General features: G+C 35.5%; 1 protein-coding gene and 1 long non-coding RNA gene across 2 annotated transcripts; both read right to left on the bottom strand.

The window, feature by feature from the left end:
* Window positions 1–2,593: 2,593 nt before the first annotated feature.
* LOC128319824 (uncharacterized) lies at window positions 2,594–4,693 on the bottom strand. The gene is made up of 2 exons (XR_008303284.1): window positions 4,578–4,693; window positions 2,594–3,539 (listed from the first exon to the last, which is right to left on the bottom strand). It is a non-coding gene; the product is annotated as an uncharacterized LOC128319824 (long non-coding RNA).
* A 739-nt stretch (window positions 4,694–5,432) lies between these two features.
* On the bottom strand, window positions 5,433–15,788 carry LOC113528065 (deleted in malignant brain tumors 1 protein-like). Its single transcript, XM_034310169.2, has 6 exons — window positions 15,678–15,788; window positions 12,821–12,850; window positions 9,751–10,065; window positions 8,221–8,535; window positions 7,857–8,135; window positions 5,433–5,788 (listed from the first exon to the last, which is right to left on the bottom strand). Exons 1-6 carry the CDS (start codon window positions 15,730–15,732, stop codon window positions 5,433–5,435), a joined length of 1,350 nt encoding a protein of 449 aa, XP_034166060.2. The 5' UTR covers window positions 15,733–15,788.
* Window positions 15,789–18,099: the final 2,311 nt, after the last annotated feature.

Here is an 18,099-nt window from a genome sequence, read left to right on the forward strand (position 1 = left end):
AGAAGGATTTTACAGAGGAATTTCTCAAAATGCTGACAATTATTGGAATTATATTAGATTTTATGTAACAGTTTATGTAAAAGAAAAATTGTCATGTAAAATTCTGTCCCTGGAAACATTTTAAATCTGACATTATCCAAAGATAGGATTTCTGGTTTTATTAAGTATGCAAATTTATATTTAAATAGATGAGGCATCATTTATGCAAAGATAATTAAAAAAAAAAAACAAGCAATATATGTTGCTTTAAAAAAGAACGCTTTACTGTGTCGTTTGACTACTGTAAGTATACATTCCACACATATAAAATGTGGAAATAATATATTAACATTTAAAATAAGACAAAAGTATTGATAAAAGTTGATTTTACCAATCAGTAAAGTGAGATGAGGTCTTAGCATCCTGGTCTTTGAGGCGTCATTCAGTTTGGTGTTAATTACAGTGCTCATTGCTGCTGTATTCTTATGGTGATGCTCATGAAGTCTTGATGGCTGGTGTTTTTTTTTCATGTAGCTAAAGAGGTGGTTCTATTTTGACCATTTCCTGTTTGTGAAAAGCAGAAATCCTAAAACTAATAGTGCAACCAGAACTAATGTTTGTTAAAACATACAGTAAACACTACTACTCTATCATAAACACTTCTCTAGTCTACAATTAGGGCAATGGTGGCTCAGTGGTTAAGGCTCTGGTTTACTGATCAGAATGTCATGGGGCCAAGCTGTCACTGTTGGGCCCCTGAGCAAGGCACTTAAACCTATCATGGTTGACCCTGTGCTCTTCTCCCAATTTCCTAATAATCTAGGATATGTGGAGAAAAGAATTTCCCTGTACTGCAATGTATATGTAACGATTGTACTGAATGTTCCTCCTCCAAATTTTCTCTAATGACGTCTAAAATGCCCCAGGGATTGTGCCGCTATAATAATTCAAATAGGGAGAACCCCCGGCGGCTTGTGGGACCTCTCATACTGCAAATGACAGGGGTTCAAACTCCTTATCGCAATTCAGCGCATCCTCATGAACGAACTTCCAAATCATGATTTTTAGCGTTTGATTAAACCTTGCTACTAGGCCATCTGTTTGCAGATGGTAAACACTGGTGTGCCCTGAACATAGTGCCCTGGTCAGTCAGAATCTGTGGTTGCAGTGGCGCATTTTGGGTGGCCAAGGTGTTCACCAGCTGATATTCACGGCTTGCTGCACACCACCGGCATCCCTGGCCAACAGGAATGAGCCATTAGAAGGTTGAGTATTTTATCCTGCCCTGGATGCTCTGCCATGGGATTATAATAAGCTACATGGAAAAGCATTTTCCTGCAGCTTTTTGGAACTAATAATTGAGTGGTCTCTTCCTTTGTGTGAGTGTCCTCCTTGACGACTGAAAAATAAGGGTAGGTAAGTGCAATTTCTGGCTGGATTATTTGACCATTATTGGTCAAAAGTATGATGAAGAGACTCGTCACGTCTGTTCCAAAGGGAAATCCCTAGGTGGAGTCCCCACAGATGCGGGTGGGGGGTGGAGCCCTACCCCACCTCCGAGTCATCATGATGTGGCACAGATGTTGACGGGCCAGGCCCCGCCTCCCTGGCCAGAGCTGCCCACATCCCACTCCGAGCAACCCAGCAGCAGGACCCATTGATCATGATTTTTTAACATTTTCCTAAACCCCAGCCAATTTGTTCCCAAAATAAGTGAGCCAGCTATTTCCCAATGCCTCACATTCAGTGGATTGTAGTCTGATTACATTATATTTATGGCATTTGGCAGACACCATTATCCAGAGCAACTTACATTTATCTCATTTCATACAACTGAATAGTTAAGGGTCTTCCCCAAGGGCCCAAATTGGCAGTGCTGGGATTTGAACTCCCAACATTCGAATCAGAAGTCTAATGTCTTAACCACTGAGCTACCCATGTCCAAGGTCCAAGTCCACCAAGGCCTGAGGCATGTCTGGGATCCCACCTCCATGCGGGAACACTGATCCTGGAAATGGCCAGTTTCCTTGCAGCGCCCAACAAAGCTGCACTGGCTTTGCCCCAGTTCTGGTGGGGATTGGATGTTCCCTCTGTGGAGAGAGAGAGAGAGACAGATCATGGAGAGATTTTAGAGAGGCAGGGCATGGGGGGGAGTAAAAGCAGGATAAAAACTGGGTCCAGGATGTCTGTTTCAGGGCCCCAGTGCTGGTACTGGGGAAGGAGAATCAAGAGGAGAGAGAGAGAGAGAGAGAGAGAGAAATAGGAGACATTTGGACCAGAGGCTGCCTCCAGGTGATCCTCTGCCAACTGAAAGGTTTCATCTAGGGAAGTGGACCAGTGACACTGGACCCACTCTGCTCTTCCTGTAAGGAGTCGATATTCCAGTTGCATCCTTGGTGGCAGCTGCTGGACCACAAGCTGGGCTTCCCCAATAGCAAGGGGAGGAGTCAGAGAGTCCATTCATCCTTCAGCCATTCCCATGCAGGTCAACACTTCTTGTCAGTCAATTGTCCAAATACCTTTGTGCCCCTGAAAATGTAGCTGTTATTCCTAAATGGTAAATGCCATATTTTTGTAGAACATCTTAAAATAAAGCTGAAAGTCTACACTTCGATCACATCTTGATTGTTTTATTTCAAATTCATTATGGTCGTGTATAAAGACAAAATCACAAAAACTCTGTCATTGTCCAAATACTTCCGGACCTGACTGTATGTTGCAGGAAGGTAAGAGAATAAATGAAGTAAATGGATAAAATACATTTAAAATTCAATAAATTCTTCACAAAATATGGAAAGCAAATGAAACCCAATTAAAATAAATATCAATGTTAGGAAAGAAATAGACAAAATGAGTCTAACAGTTAAAAAATTATATGACATTTTAAATCTAAATCTAATTTCAAAATATCATTTGACTCTATATGACTGTTTTGGAAGTTTAGGAGTGATATAAGAATTAAAAACTAAATTTCAGGTGACCCTATCATTATTTTTTGATTTGTCAGTAGTTTATGGAAAACACTGATATATAATTTAAATCTTGATGCATTTCAATATTTAACATTAAAATACAAAATGAAAAAGGACCAATTTGTATTGGACCTCTAAATCATTTTAATATCAAGTAGCAGTGAGATAAACAGGTAACAATAATCTAGTAAGAACATGAAAATAAAAGTTTTAATGTAGTAACATCTAAGCAGACTAAACAGATGAAAACAAACTGATTCTAAAAGTGGTGTTATTTAAAACAACTAGAAAATAATAATATCTTAATAACGGAAAATTATTCAAATTAACCATGTTATTGTTTGTGGACTGTAGATATTGGATAATTGTTTAGTTCTCAGCACTACTCTACACAGTTTGCATAAATTTCTACATCCTCTTTGTCATTGTCCACATCACTTATTTGTTCTTGAGCATCAACAATAATGTAGTCGTTATCAGAGTTGTTTGAATCGTCCTTCTGCGGGAAAATAGTTTTGGTGTTTTCATAATCGGCTTCATCATCTGTCTCAGTCTCTCCTTGGGGACTGTCACATGTGTTTCTGGCACCTATAAAATTCAAGTTTTCATCCTATTAGTATATCAAGGTATATTCAATTTCAACAAGAATAAGACAAGTAATGAATAAAAAGCTGTGTTATGCTATTGCAGGAAAATAATCAACAACTGAAGTTGATTGCATCTTATGTCTCAGCTATTTGCCAACAATTACAATTTTTGATTAATTAAAGAGTATGTCATAGTTTTAAGTCTGCAAAACAAGATAATTTTTAATAAAACAACATAAGTAGTCTGTCCTACTAAGAGACTGCAAAGTGTTTTTCAGCAAACTCCTCTATCCTGAAGACTAATCCTTGTTGGAAAACTTAAAGTTATGGTTTTGTCTCTGACTATTGCACTGACTATTACACTGGCACTAGAAGCTTCTTACATAAATGCTAAAAAAATCTCCTTACAGAACACCATATCAACAATTGCATACATTTTTAAAAATCTACTTATATAGAGCATCTGCCATACAATCACTGTTTAGATTCTTACTATAGAAACAATGGACCTTATTTATCAAGCTGGATACAAACGGATTTATGCACAAATCATTTGTATGAGAATTTACACAAAAAATATGTTATTCATGAAAGTGCCATAAATTCAGAAAAAACTTTCATATCCTACTCCTGCTCCTGAGTGCGTGTAAATTTCTGCATAAGAAGACTAACTAATGTAAAGCTTGATTGATCGGCATTGAATAATATAATTTTCAATGAGTTACTGCACTTTTGTAATTATGCCATCAAATTTACACACACAAATTAACTATTTCCTAGAACCATCATTTCATATAGGTCTAAATGGCATTAAGGAAATATTACATGTGCATATATTTACATACATATATATATATATATATATATATATATATATATATATATATATATATATATATACACACACACACACAAATACACACACACAGTATATGAAACAGTGTGAAACAACCCTGTGGTATAAAATAATTTAATTCGTTTTGTCATCAAAGGGGTGTTTTATAATTATAGTGAAATGTTTATGATTTTAACAACTCACACTGTGTATCCTTCTTCCTGTCCATCTGACATTGTCTTTGACGTCTTTTTTGTGTCTTCACAAACCAAATGATGACTGGAACTAATATGAGAAGCAGTCCTGCTGTCACTCCCACACCAATGTAGGGAGCCAGAGATGCTGAGAGAGAAATTGTCACTTTGCAGTTACATGACAAGCTGTTTTTTTTGTCTTATTAACTTAAAGAGGGATAAAAGAGAGGCTATTGAGGACACAACTATTTATAGCTGCTGTATCATAAGCAAATAGAAGGAACTAACTTGTTTCACAGGCATCTCACCACATGTAGTATAATTAAAAACAGAGTAAAAGTACGAAATTTTCTTCTTAAAAAAATAAAATTGTTCGTAAATTGGTGTGGTATAAGAGGAATTAAACACTTAAGTATGTGCTGTTATAAGATAAACAACTTTGGGATGTTACACTAATTCTGCTTCATCACAACACCCCCATCATTGATTATTTTCCCATAAAGGTCCGTGTTTTATCCATAATAGTAACAGCAAATTACTGATAGGTAGTAGAAGATTTTGCTGTCCTACTTAACCATCACTAACAGTGTTTACGTATTAGTGTTGTTAATGCTATTTAAGTTAATGCTATTTAAATTATTATTGACTGCATTGCACGAATATTATCCGTAAACACCCAAGCTAACTGCATCCTTGTTGTCTTGTTGTGGCTGCTGCTCTACAAACACAAACTCCTCAAGTAGTTTTAATAATCCAGTGAACACTATACTATTTACCTAGCTGACAAAAGAACGATAAATAATTGTGCTACACCTGTGTATTTTTTTCTAACCAATAAAAGTTAATCATTGCAATATAAATATAATCACATTGATGACAAGGTCATAATATAAGAGTTTTCTGTACCTGAGCAAGTAACACCAGCATCTTCACTATGGTCACAGTTGTGGTTTCCAAATCCATTATGAGAGCACTGTGTGATGGCGCTTTCACTTCCAGAACACTGAACATCATCCAGCCATATTGGGCCACTTCCCTGACCAAAGTGGGCACTTTGAGGTGCGCTGAGAGCATTACCACATCCAAGCTGTCTACACACCACCTGCGCATCATTCATGTCCCAACTGTCATCACACACTGTTCCCCACTGGTTATTATAATACACTTCCACTCTACCAGAGCAGGAGTGATTGCCACCAGCAAGTCGTATGTTAGCGCCATCTAAGACAAACAGCAAAATGCATGTTAATGTTAATTAATAATAATGAATCTCATTACAATATTGCCAGACACTTGGACTGATATGATCTGTCAGTCCTATTTGTTTCTCAGAAATGTCTTTTACATAATGAATAATGAACCTTCTATAATTTCCACTAGGTAAATCTTATACTGTATACTTACACCTTTTAAATCCAATTTGTTACTATTTTTTTTACCCACCACCTCCCCCTCTGGTGTTAATTAACAGAATAGATGATAGTAATAATAATAATAATAATAATAATAATAACTTTAATAAAATAAAAATGCAGTAGTCATTTTTAAGTTTTCTTACTTGTACAAATAACCTAGAAAATGTGTACAACATGATTAAAAAATATTATTATTTAAGCCATGGCCTCAGTACAAGTGTATTATGTGGTGGAAAAAAATGATTTGGAAAACTGTGTTATGGTTCAGAATGCTCGTTTGTGTTTTAATGGGCTTTCTGTCAGTCACTTATTAGATTCTTCTCAGCTCCCCCTCACTCTCATCTTAGTCTTTTTGGAAATAATAATAATTAAAATAAACATGGCTGAAACCGTTGCACCCAGAACAGCCAGATAATTCTCCTGTGAGCAAAAAAAAAAAGTTGAAAAATTTAATGACAATAAGTGCTTTTTGGTGGTGCTTTTGCAAGATGGAGTATTTTATTACTGTTGAAAGGGCTGAAGTTGGATGCAGAATTAGCAACACTGCTCCTGGACAGGTCTGTAAACATGATCTGTATAAAGCTTTGAATTGTTTGAATGGCTCACATTACATACCGAATCAAGTAGATACGTTTTATTACTTAGAGAGCCAGGTAAGGCAATGCTTTGGATGCAATGAAATGTATGTAATCTAATTATGCTAACACAAGCTTAAAAGCTCATTTAGCTAACAAAGTAAAACAGGACAGCAGTGACACTCTTGGCCATTCTCATAAATCAGTATTAGCTGAATCTCATGTGTTTATAGTGTTATAACTTGGCTTTCAAGCAGTTGAATGCATCCTTGAAAGTGTTGTCATGACAGTCCTTGCTAATCTTAATTCTAATCAAACGCTTTAAGATTCTGGGGCAGAGTTTTGTGTACATGGGAGGGAATTGAGGCGGACTGAAAAATTTGATCTCCCTTATTTTCAATCCTTGTATGCTTAAGAACAGTGAATTTGTTCAGTCGACTAAATATCCATTTTACATCCAAACTAAATTCAATACAGAGTGTACACTGAACAATCAAATATGTGCTATATATCTACACTGAATAAAGTAATGTGGCTGTTGATTAATTGTCTCCTAAGTGGTTTTGCCTGATGAGGCATGATATGCACATGCACCATGGCCAAGCACCAAGTACAGACATTTAGATTTTATTCAGGCAAAGACTTTTGAGATTGCTACACACACAGGGCTAGCAGCAAGCACCTCAGACCAGTGGGTCCTTTCGACAATGTCACAGGGATGTAGGTGCTTTAACACCACCCCTAGTGGTTAGCAGGGGCGAAATAGAACATTAGGAACAATCCAGTGCTTATAGTACATGATTCCATTTGTAAGTCGAGAGAAGCTAGCCTTCTGAGACGAGAGTTTCTGAGACAAGAGAAGCACTACAAGGGAGAATACAATTTGCAGAGTCTATGGAGAAACAAAAACAAGAATAATGACTAGAATTTGGTGTGGTTTTCAAAAGAATAAAACACTTAGGGATGTGGTGTTAGAGGAAAATGAACAGTAGTAACAGTGGGATGGGTAACTCCACTTCATTACACCCCCCGTTGTTGATTATTTTCCTAAAACAGCATGACACAGTGTTTTATTATTTAAATAATAGTAACAGAAAGTTACCGATAGATAGTGGAATATTTTAGCCATCCTATTCAATATCATGAGCAGGCATCTCTAACAGTGTTTATGTATTAGTTTTGTTAATGCTATTTACATTATATATAAGTTATGGATAATCAATGGCAATTATTTGAACAGCATTTAATAAATAATTAATGACTTAACGCTGTTCAGTATAACGTCCTCTCTGCACTTACCCACAGTGATGGTAATGGAGTTGCTCCTGGATGATGTGGAGTTACTTTCCCTGTATGAATAGTCACAGGTGTACTGGCCCTGATGTGAGGCATCTACAGTCAGAGTAAATGTTGTTGTAGACTCTGCAGTTTGATTCTTTATTGAAGTACCGTTTTTATACAAAGTGAAGTCCACAGAGATGCATGTTGGACTGGGTGTGGTACATCTGAACTGAAGGACTTCTCCAGGTGAGACCACAGAGTTTGGAGAGATCCGAGTCAATGTGGGAGTCTGCAGGTCTTATAATAAAGAAATATGTTGAATAATTTTGTAAATATATTCACTTTAAACAGGATAGTGCAACAACAAACAATAACAACTTACTTGAGCACACGACTCCAGCATCTTCACCATGTCCACAGTTCTCTACTCCAAATCCTCTGTGTGAGCAGTGATCTATGGAGCTCTCAGTTCCAGTACACTGAACATCATCCAGCCAGGTTGGTTCACTTCCCTCACCAAAGTGGGCATCATGAGGAGCGCTGACGGCTTTACCACATCCAAGCTGTCTACACGCCACCTCTGCATCCTTTAAGTCCCAGTAATCATCACACACTGTTCCCCAGTGGTCATTGTGCTGGATCTCCACTCGACCACAACAGTTACTCACACCATTCACCAGCCTGATCGCATTATGGCCTGATTTATTAGGTGAAACAATGAAGGTGTTACGAAGGAGCCATGAAATCAAATAATATTAGAAACAAAACCAGTTGAAGTTGAACAAAAGTTTGAACTTTGAACAAGCTTATTCTTGACAATTCTCATTTTGTTCAGACAACTAAAAATACATTTTATATCCAAACTACAGAGTCTCAACTGAACAATCAAATATCAAACTCTGCAGGTTTTTCCCATTTTTTCCTCAAAATGGTTGCAGTCAAATGATTGCACACGCACATATATTCTGAATAGTGGATGGAGTGACTGCAGTGCAGGAGTCCAATTATAATTATCATTTACATTATTTGTAAAGTGGTAGATTGTAAACTTTGTTACAGGCCTATTTCATGTCTTTTTAGCCAAATTTTTCAGCCATTTTCCCTTTATAACGAAAACCGAAAGTCACATATTTGACATATTATTTTTCTTTCCCATTTCCCCCACAATTCCTTCATGCCCCACAGATTGTATACCTCTGACATAGATGATAGAATGAACTAACTTGATGGATGTTCCACAACATTATTTAAGTAAGTATTATTTCTTACTTATTGCCTCCAGTGTCTAGCAAACATAAGAAAGAGTGTTGGTGCTATTTTAGCTTTAGTATATTGTAGCATGGGTTGGAGCTGATTCTTTGCTCCCTCCCCTGTGGATGGTAATGTATTCATTTATTCATCGTACTGACACACTCACTGGTTAAGTCAGCTCTACACCCAGTTATATTATTCTGTAGCATGTTGCTCAAAAGTAAAGATACTGTAGGTTGTTCGCAGCTAAACGCATGGACGAAGGATATACTCATGTCCTGTGCCCGAGCAAGAGCTCCGGCACACAGACAACTGTAAGCTCCAGTAAAATAGGAGAGTTATTAATCTACTGTCACTTTTTCTAACACATTTCTGAATGCTTGCTCTTCTGATTGTCTGTATTGCACAAATATTATCAGTAAACACTCAAGCTAACTGCATCCTTGTTGTCTTGTTGTGGCTGCTGCTCTACAAACACAAACTCCTCAAGTAGTTTTAATAATCCAGTGAACACTATATTATTTACCTAGCTGCCAAAATGACTGCCAGATAAATAATTGTGCTACACCTGTGTATTTTTTTCTAACCAATAAAAGTTAATCATTGCAATATAAATATAATCACATTGATGACAAGGTCATAATATAAGAGTTTTCTGTACCTGAGCAAGTAACACCAGCATCTTCACCATGGCCACAGTTGTGGTTTCCAAATCCATTATGAGAGCACTGTGTGATGGCGCTTTCACTTCCAGAACACTGAACATCATCCAGCCATATTGGGCCACTTCCCTGACCAAAGTGGGCACTTTGAGGTGCACTGACAGCATTACCACATCCAAGCTGTCTACACACCACCTGCGCATCATTCATGTCCCAACTGTCATCACACGCTGTTCCCCACTGGTTATTATAATACACTTCCACTCTACCAGAGCAGGAGTGATTGCCACCAGCAAGTCGTATGTTAGCGCCATCTAAGACAAACAGCAAAACGCAGGTTAATATTAATTAATAATAATGAATCTCATTACAGTATTACCAAACACTTGGACTGATAGAATCTGTAAGTCATATTTGTTTCTCAGAAATGTCTTTTACATAATGAATAATGAACCTTCTATAATTTGCACTAGGTAAATCTTATACTGTATGCTTACACCTTTTAAATCCAATTTGTTACTATTTTTTTTTCCCACCACCTCCCCCTCTGTGTGGAGGTTGTTGTAAGTAAAGGAAGAGAAAGAAAAAATAAGAAAGAAAAAAAAATTAAAAATAAATTAAAATCAGTGAATAAAAAAATAAAAGAAAAAAGAGAAAAAAATTGCAAAAGAAATAAAAAAAAACTGACCAAAAACCAGGGAACAGTAGATGGCAGAAACGAAGAAAAGAAAAGGAAACAAATAAAATGAATATATATATATATATATATATATATATATATATATATATATATATATATTACATTTTTAAAAAGAAAATCACCAAACAGGTCAGCGAGAGAAAAATTAAAAGAAGAGAAACCTATCTGCTGCGTTGATACAAGTCAGACCTGTGTCTAAAAAGACTTACAAACGTGCTGCATGTTCTGCTTTAGTGTGGTTCAATGATTGACTAAATCCTGAAATGTAGCACCCAGTGTAGAAACCTACAAATATGTTTTAAAAAAGAAAGTTGATGTAGTGCTAAGACAAGAGAGAGGCCAAGGACCAGTGTATTGTCAGCGTACAAGCTTCTGTGACTTCTTCAATCTCTTTCTTCTGTTATATCTGTTATATATCTGTTCTGTTATATATAAAATTTGGTGATTATTAGGACTACATCTTATATCAAAATCTATGACCTTAAATTCTGAAGTATTGACTAATCTAGAAAATCCAGAACACTGCTATGCAAAACAGACCTTTCGAATAGGTTTCGAAGGAGGCATGAGAGTGCTGTATTACAAGCAATAGGTGCTTTAGCAGTAGTCATTTTTAAGTTTTCTTACTTGTACAAATAACCTTGAAAATGTGTACAACATGATTAAAAAATATTATTATTTAAGCCATGGCCTCAGCACAAGTGTATTATGTGGTGGAAAAAAACATTTGGAAAACTGTGTTATGGTTTAGAATGCTCGTTTGTGTTTTAATGGGCTTTCTGTCAGTCACTTATTAGATTCTTCTCAATGCCTTTTCACCCTCAATTCAGCCTGAAAAAAAAAAAAAAAAAAAAAAAACATGGCTGAAACCGGTACACCCAGGACAGCCAGATAATTCTCATGTGAGCAAAAAACCAAACAATCAATCAAAATAAAAACAGATCTGTAAACGCAATCTCTAAAGCTTTGAATTGTTTGAATGGCTCACTTTCCATACCGAATCACGTAGATACTTTTTATTACTTAGGGAGCCAGGTAAGGCAACGCTTTGGATGCAATGAAATGTATGTAATCTAATTATGCTAACACAAGCTTAAAAGTTCATTTAGCTAACAAATTAAAACAGGACAGCAGTGGCACTCTTGGCCATTCTCATAAACCAGTATTAGCTGAATCTCATGTGTTTATAGTGTTATAACTTGGCTTTCAAGCAGTTGAATGCGTCCTTGAAAGTGTTGTCATGACAGTCCTTGCTAATCTTAATTCTAATCAAACGCTTTAAGATTCTGGAATCTTAAAGCATTCGAAACATTAAATTATCAACTACATAAATATATATATATATATTATATATATATATATATATATATATATATATATAAATATATATATATATATATATATACATATATATATATATATATATATATATATATATATATATATATATATATATATACTGTATATCCTTTATTATATATCCCACACCAGCTAGAGTGGAAACACATGAAACTCCATCATATTTTTAAAACGTTTTTTGCTTAATAATTTTTTTTCTATATGCAGGTTCTCAGTTTCTAGGTGCATGAAATGGTCATTCCTATTCTTTTTTTTATAAAGATATTACATCAACATTTCCCAAAATGTTGATCATTATTGTATTGTATTTATGTAAACATTTATGGAAACATGATTTATGTAAGTTTAAGTAAATATGCACAGTAAATGTCTTTCTCTGTCTTCACAGTAAAATAAATATTTAAATTCTGACATAATAAAAAGACTAGGACTTTTGGTTTTATTTGGTAATATGTTTGGTATGCATATTTATTTAAACAAACCTCATTTGCCTAAATATGCATTAATTGCAAAAAATATCAGCAATCAACTGGCAAAGATTAATTGTGATATGTATCAAATTAAAAAAATAAATGTTCTTACTATTAAAAACAAGCCAAATGTATTGATAAAAATGTTGAATTTACCCAGAATTAAATTAAGACAAAGTCTCAGCATCCTGGTCCTTGAGGCGTCGTTCAGCTTGGTGTTAATTATAATGTCCCCTGCTACTGTCTTCTCACGATGAAACTCATGAACTCATGCGGTTGATGTTTTTTTACCATGTATGTGAAGAGGTGGAGTTTATTTTTTGGCCAGTTTTGTGTACATGGGATTTCATTCAAATTGATTCAAATGTTGTTGAACTCCCCTACTTTACTGTTAAATACAAATTACTAATTTTGACTAATATTTCATGATGTACCTTTAATAGCTGTAGTTTATGACACCTCAGAGGTTCACAAAAAGTGAGTTTGACGCCCCTGATCTAGAGAGTAAATCAAATTTATTCAAATGAAAAATTCACTTACCAGCCAGCAGAGAAGCTCTAAGAACACAGACTATGGAGAGAAAATAAACAGAAGGAATTTCATCAAACCAGTGATGTAAAAACTCAAAGCTGTCTTTTGTCTAATAATCTTCATAATAATAAACTAAACTTCAGCTATACTTGAATATATTATATTGTCCCTGCAATTCGGTCACAACTGAAACAACAGTGTTACTTCATCCTCTGCACTTCCTGCAACAGAAATAAAGCACTTGTGTATGATCGAGTTTGCTCGGGGAAAAGCTTTGTGCTTCTGCTACACAATGCTGTAATCTATAATGTGTTTGTAATGAGTCTGTTGGAAATTTACTCTTTTATTGTTTTTATGTAAGTGTTTGTGCACATAATTGGTACAGATATATTAGTATAATAAATAAGAATGAATAAATCAAGGGAGGATTATTTAAACCACAGTATTCCTGAATTCTGGATTCTGATTGGTCAGAAGCAGCTCTGATATTAGTGCAACTGCAAATCTCAGGTTTATATTAATGCATTAGTTTTAAAATGTTATTGTTTCTATAGTAACAGCTTATTCACAGGGACTTATTGATGTCATAGATGATGTACAACTTGTACATGCACTTTTGATTGAAGTTCAGATAAGGGGCTAATTTTAACAGCCCCCTGAAATAACTGCACAGCCCACAATGGAAACAAGTCATGAGTAATATCCTTCTAAAATTGATATCAGTGATAAGGATCTGTTAGGTTAGCAGTAAAGGCTGTGGTCCCTAAACCCTTTCTCACAGTATGCTGGCATTCTATTCCACCAGCATAATGGAATTCGACTTATTGGATATTTTCAATCAGTATAAACAAATGAATTACTTTATTGTGACAAGACTGTAACAATATTAGTCAGGACACTGTTGGGTTTCTGTGTGTAGAGTATCATGACTCTGAGTTTAGCTGCTGGTGAGCAGGGTGATGAGAAAGGGGAGGGGTCTGAGCCCCTCTGCTGAGCAAACAATTTACACCTCTCCACAATAACACTGGTACTGAGAAAACAATAAACACAACTAAAGCTTTTTTTAATAGTAAAACACTGTATACAACTGCCACAATAGAAGAATAGAAAAATAATCAATGCTTGTCAAAATCTATGGCCATACCACTGCACCACACCACTGTCGTTGATTACTTTCCTATAATAGCATGCCCCAAAGAGATTTTAAGTGAGCTAGACTTCACTACCTGTTAGCTGTTTAAGAGTGAACGGTAGTACATTGATAAGTAGCTACCACATAAGATATATATTGTAATGAATAGTAAACAGTAAGAAGAATATGTAATAAATACAAGAATTCAACTATAAAATACAATTACACATGTTCATGGTTCATCATTCCTAAAGCTTTTCAAACTTTGAAAGAAACACAATAAAAGACGCAAACATTTAAATCAACCACTAAACCACCACTGTTTTACACATCATAAGCCAGAAAATTTGATTGTTTGATCCAAGTAACATTTTTTAAATAGTAGACAAGAATCTCATGGAATAATCTCACATTTCTTATGTACAGAACTTGATCACAAAACCAAGATGGCATTTTTTTAAGACACTTGTGACAGAGAATCAGAAATGTTAGTTGGAAAAAATGGAGTAATTCAGACTTCCCCTTTTTTCTTCCAAAAGCACGTGAAACAAAGAAGTGTGCAAGCTGAATGCAAAAGTCACAGCTGTCTGTTAAGTTCAGTGCTGAAAAATGTAACAAAAAACCTTCCAATTTATTTTCTCCTCATCAACGAAACAATACTGCTAAAAATTGAAATACTTCTACTAATAATAATACTCATAAAAAATAGCCTCTTTCTCATGCTTAAGGATCATCCTGAATGCATGCATGCGTTCACAGGTGGGAGAGGAAATATAGAAGAAATGCGATGGCTACTAACTTTTTTGGTTCATATTTCATATATATATATATGAAAATGCATAGCTAAAAAAAAAATCTATGTCCAGAGAGACAGCATTTACATGAAACCAACTAGCAATTTTTTTTTTATTATTTTATTTGCTTAATTTCGTATTGGTATTGTACTTTTATTTAAAGCATCTTGTGATTTTATTGGAAATCTCTTCACTGCAAAAAAAGTATCAGAGCAGGGGAAAATATCTTAAGTAACATCAATTTTTGTAACATTTTTCAGTACTATCTAATACTTTGCTGTGGAATTCTCTATTCTGATTTATTCTGATATATATATTTGAAATATAGATCAAAGTGTCATTTTGTATATAGAAATTAAGTTATATGTGAAATTATGTCATTATATATATATATATATATATATATATATATATATATATATATATATATATATATATATATCCATCATATTTTTAAAATGTTTTTTTGCTTAATCATTTTTTTCTATATGCAGGATCTCTATTTCAGAATTGAGAATTCTCAGTTTCTAGGCTCATGAAATGGTCATTCCTATTCTTTTTTTATGAAGATATTACATCAACATTTCCCAAAATGTTGATCATTATTGTATTGGATTTATGTAAACGTTTATGGAAACATGATTTATGTAAGTTTAAGTAAACATTAGTCTTTAAAAGTCAAAGTCTTTACAGTAAAATAAATATTTAAATTCTAACATAATAAAAAGACTAGGACTTTTGGTTTTATTTGGTAATATGTTTGGTATGAATATTTAATTAAACAAACCTCATTTGCATAAATATGCATACATTGCAAAAAAAATATCAGCAATTAACTGGCAAAGATTAATTGTGATATGTATTGAATTTTTTATTTTTTTTAAATTTGTTCTTAATATTAAAAACAAGCCAAATGTATTGATAAAAATGTTGAATTTACCGAGAATTAAATTAAGACAAAGTCTCAGCATCCTGGTCTTTGAGGCGTCGTTCATCTTGGTGTTAATTATAGTGTCCACTGCTACTGTCTTCTCACGATGAATCTCATGAAGTTCATGAGCATGTGGTTGAAACTCATGAACTGATGAACGTGCGGTTGATGGTCTTTTTCTATGCATCTGAAGAGGTGGAGTTTATTTTTTGGCCAGTTCCTCTTTCTGTGACTGGTTAAAATGTATAGTAAATATCATTTTCACTTGTCTAGTCTATATTCATTAAAGTAACCTTAAGCAAAACTTGTAAAATGATAAATTATAACCAGGGAATTGATCTGCTTGTTGTGAAAGGCTTGTTAATGAACTGAATGACATTTCTGGACACAGAAAAGAAATTTTACACTCTCTGTCCAGCAGAGAACATTAATCAGATAAGTCCAGAATACCCATGATCTGCTGTGTATACTTCAAGTCTGAAGAATCACACGGGTCAGAGAAACTTGTTAAAGCCCACAGTATGTCTAAAGTGTCAAAAATACCAACTTCCTCTTGTTAGTTCCGTTAGCCATCTTACAGAGAGGTGACAAAGAAAACAAAAGGCTGTTAGTAAAGTGTGGGGCCATGAAGAGCTGCCTGAAACAGCTTCTCTAGCACTGTACTGGAGGCATGAACCCTGCCTTTCCAAAAGTGGTGTTTGGATGATGGTGGTGGAGAATGGTGTCTAACACATCAGTCCAAATTTTGTCATAGGTATTTAATTGAGTTTAGATGTATTTTAGAGGTCATAGCCCATGATAACTTTCAACCTCATCAAACCATTCAGCAAGCCCTGGATGGGGGTGGGGTGGAGACCAGGAAGAGACCACGTCCATCAAGATAGAACTGTTTCATCATAGGATAAAAGTGATCATCTCTAATGGGACAAGTGGAGTGATTCTTACAAAATCACTAGGCGATTCTTACTGATTTATGTGGTTACACATTCTGGGTTAGGGTTGGGGTTGGGGTGGAGCTACAGGACAGGTAAAAAGTCTACACAAGGTCATTGTGGAGAGAGTAATGTGTGCAAATTACCAGCAGGTAACATTCTCAAGACTAGCTTTGGTGCACATGCCACATGAGAAGATGAAGTTGTGGATATCTTTGAGCATATAATTGCACTATAATACAATACAATACTTGGTATGTAGCAGCTGATAGGTCTTGTTAACTCCAGGATGTCCTGAAGCCAGGGAGATGTGAGGCCAGGTGATTAGTTTCTCAAGGAGCCTAGGTGGGACATGTCATTTGCCTTGAGGACACATTGAGGGCACAGAATGATGCACAATTGTTCTGTTCATTTTCTGATCAATGTCCCAGGAAATGGCACTGAAAAAACGTGATTCTAGCAGAATGTGTTCTGTAGACATTTCTTTGGGGCGTGCTGGGCACATTGAAGACAGAGCATCTGCTTTCAAGTTTTCAGAGCCAAGATAATATGAGATTGTGAACTGGAATCTGGAGAAGAAGAATAAGGCCCATGGGGCTATGTGGGGTTCAGTCTCTTAGTGGTTTTTAAGTACTTGAAATTTTTTTGATCAGTATAGATGATAATGGGGGGAGCCACCCCCTCTTACCAGTAATGCCTCTTCCACTTTGAATTTGAATCATGTAACTACTATCCCTCTATTCAAAATACATTATGGTATTTTCTTCAGCACCTGGGGATTAAAAAGTGGAACTGCAATCCTTCTATTCACAGTAGACTGTGGGGATTTTTCTTTAGAGCTCTATTTCTGAGAAAATTGCATTCAGAATGGTGCTCTTAGCTGTTAATTGTGAAATTCTGATTCCACTGTTCATTCCGAAAAGGATAAGGGAAATAAATATGATAAGGCAGGATGTACACTTGTTTGGACAATGTGAGACGTGGCAGACATTAATTTTGTATTAGACACCTCAGAAAGGCAGTTGTTGCAACAGACGTTTCATAAGCAGAATGAGTAGTGATGCCAAGTCTGACATGGCGCGCTCACCTAGCAGATCTAGAACTGAATCTGGAGACAGAGGCGACCGAAGTGCCACAGAGCAGTAATTCTGCCAGCCACAAATGGACAGGGATGATAATGGAAGAAGGTCAGAATAAAAGGCCAACAGAGAGCTCAGACTCTCTATGAAGGCACATGGAGGATCAGCTTGCAAGCTAAGAAAAATTCTCTATATAAGCCATAATAGCCAATATAAAAATGGCAGTGATCCATGTTGGTTTGGACATGGAGGGACAACACTCTATGCCACAGTACAGGTTTACATTAAAAGAATTAAGGCAGGTTCTATCACGAAAACAGTATCACGCCCTTGGTTGGTGGCATGCATTTCACATTTATGTCGCCCGCGAGAGCAATCAATAAAAGTCTATGCTGCTTTATATTGTAAATTGACCATGAA

The sequence above is a fragment of the Pangasianodon hypophthalmus genome, chromosome 13 (genome assembly GCF_027358585.1).
Source record: "Pangasianodon hypophthalmus isolate fPanHyp1 chromosome 13, fPanHyp1.pri, whole genome shotgun sequence".
Classification (NCBI taxonomy): domain Eukaryota; kingdom Metazoa; phylum Chordata; class Actinopteri; order Siluriformes; family Pangasiidae; genus Pangasianodon; species Pangasianodon hypophthalmus.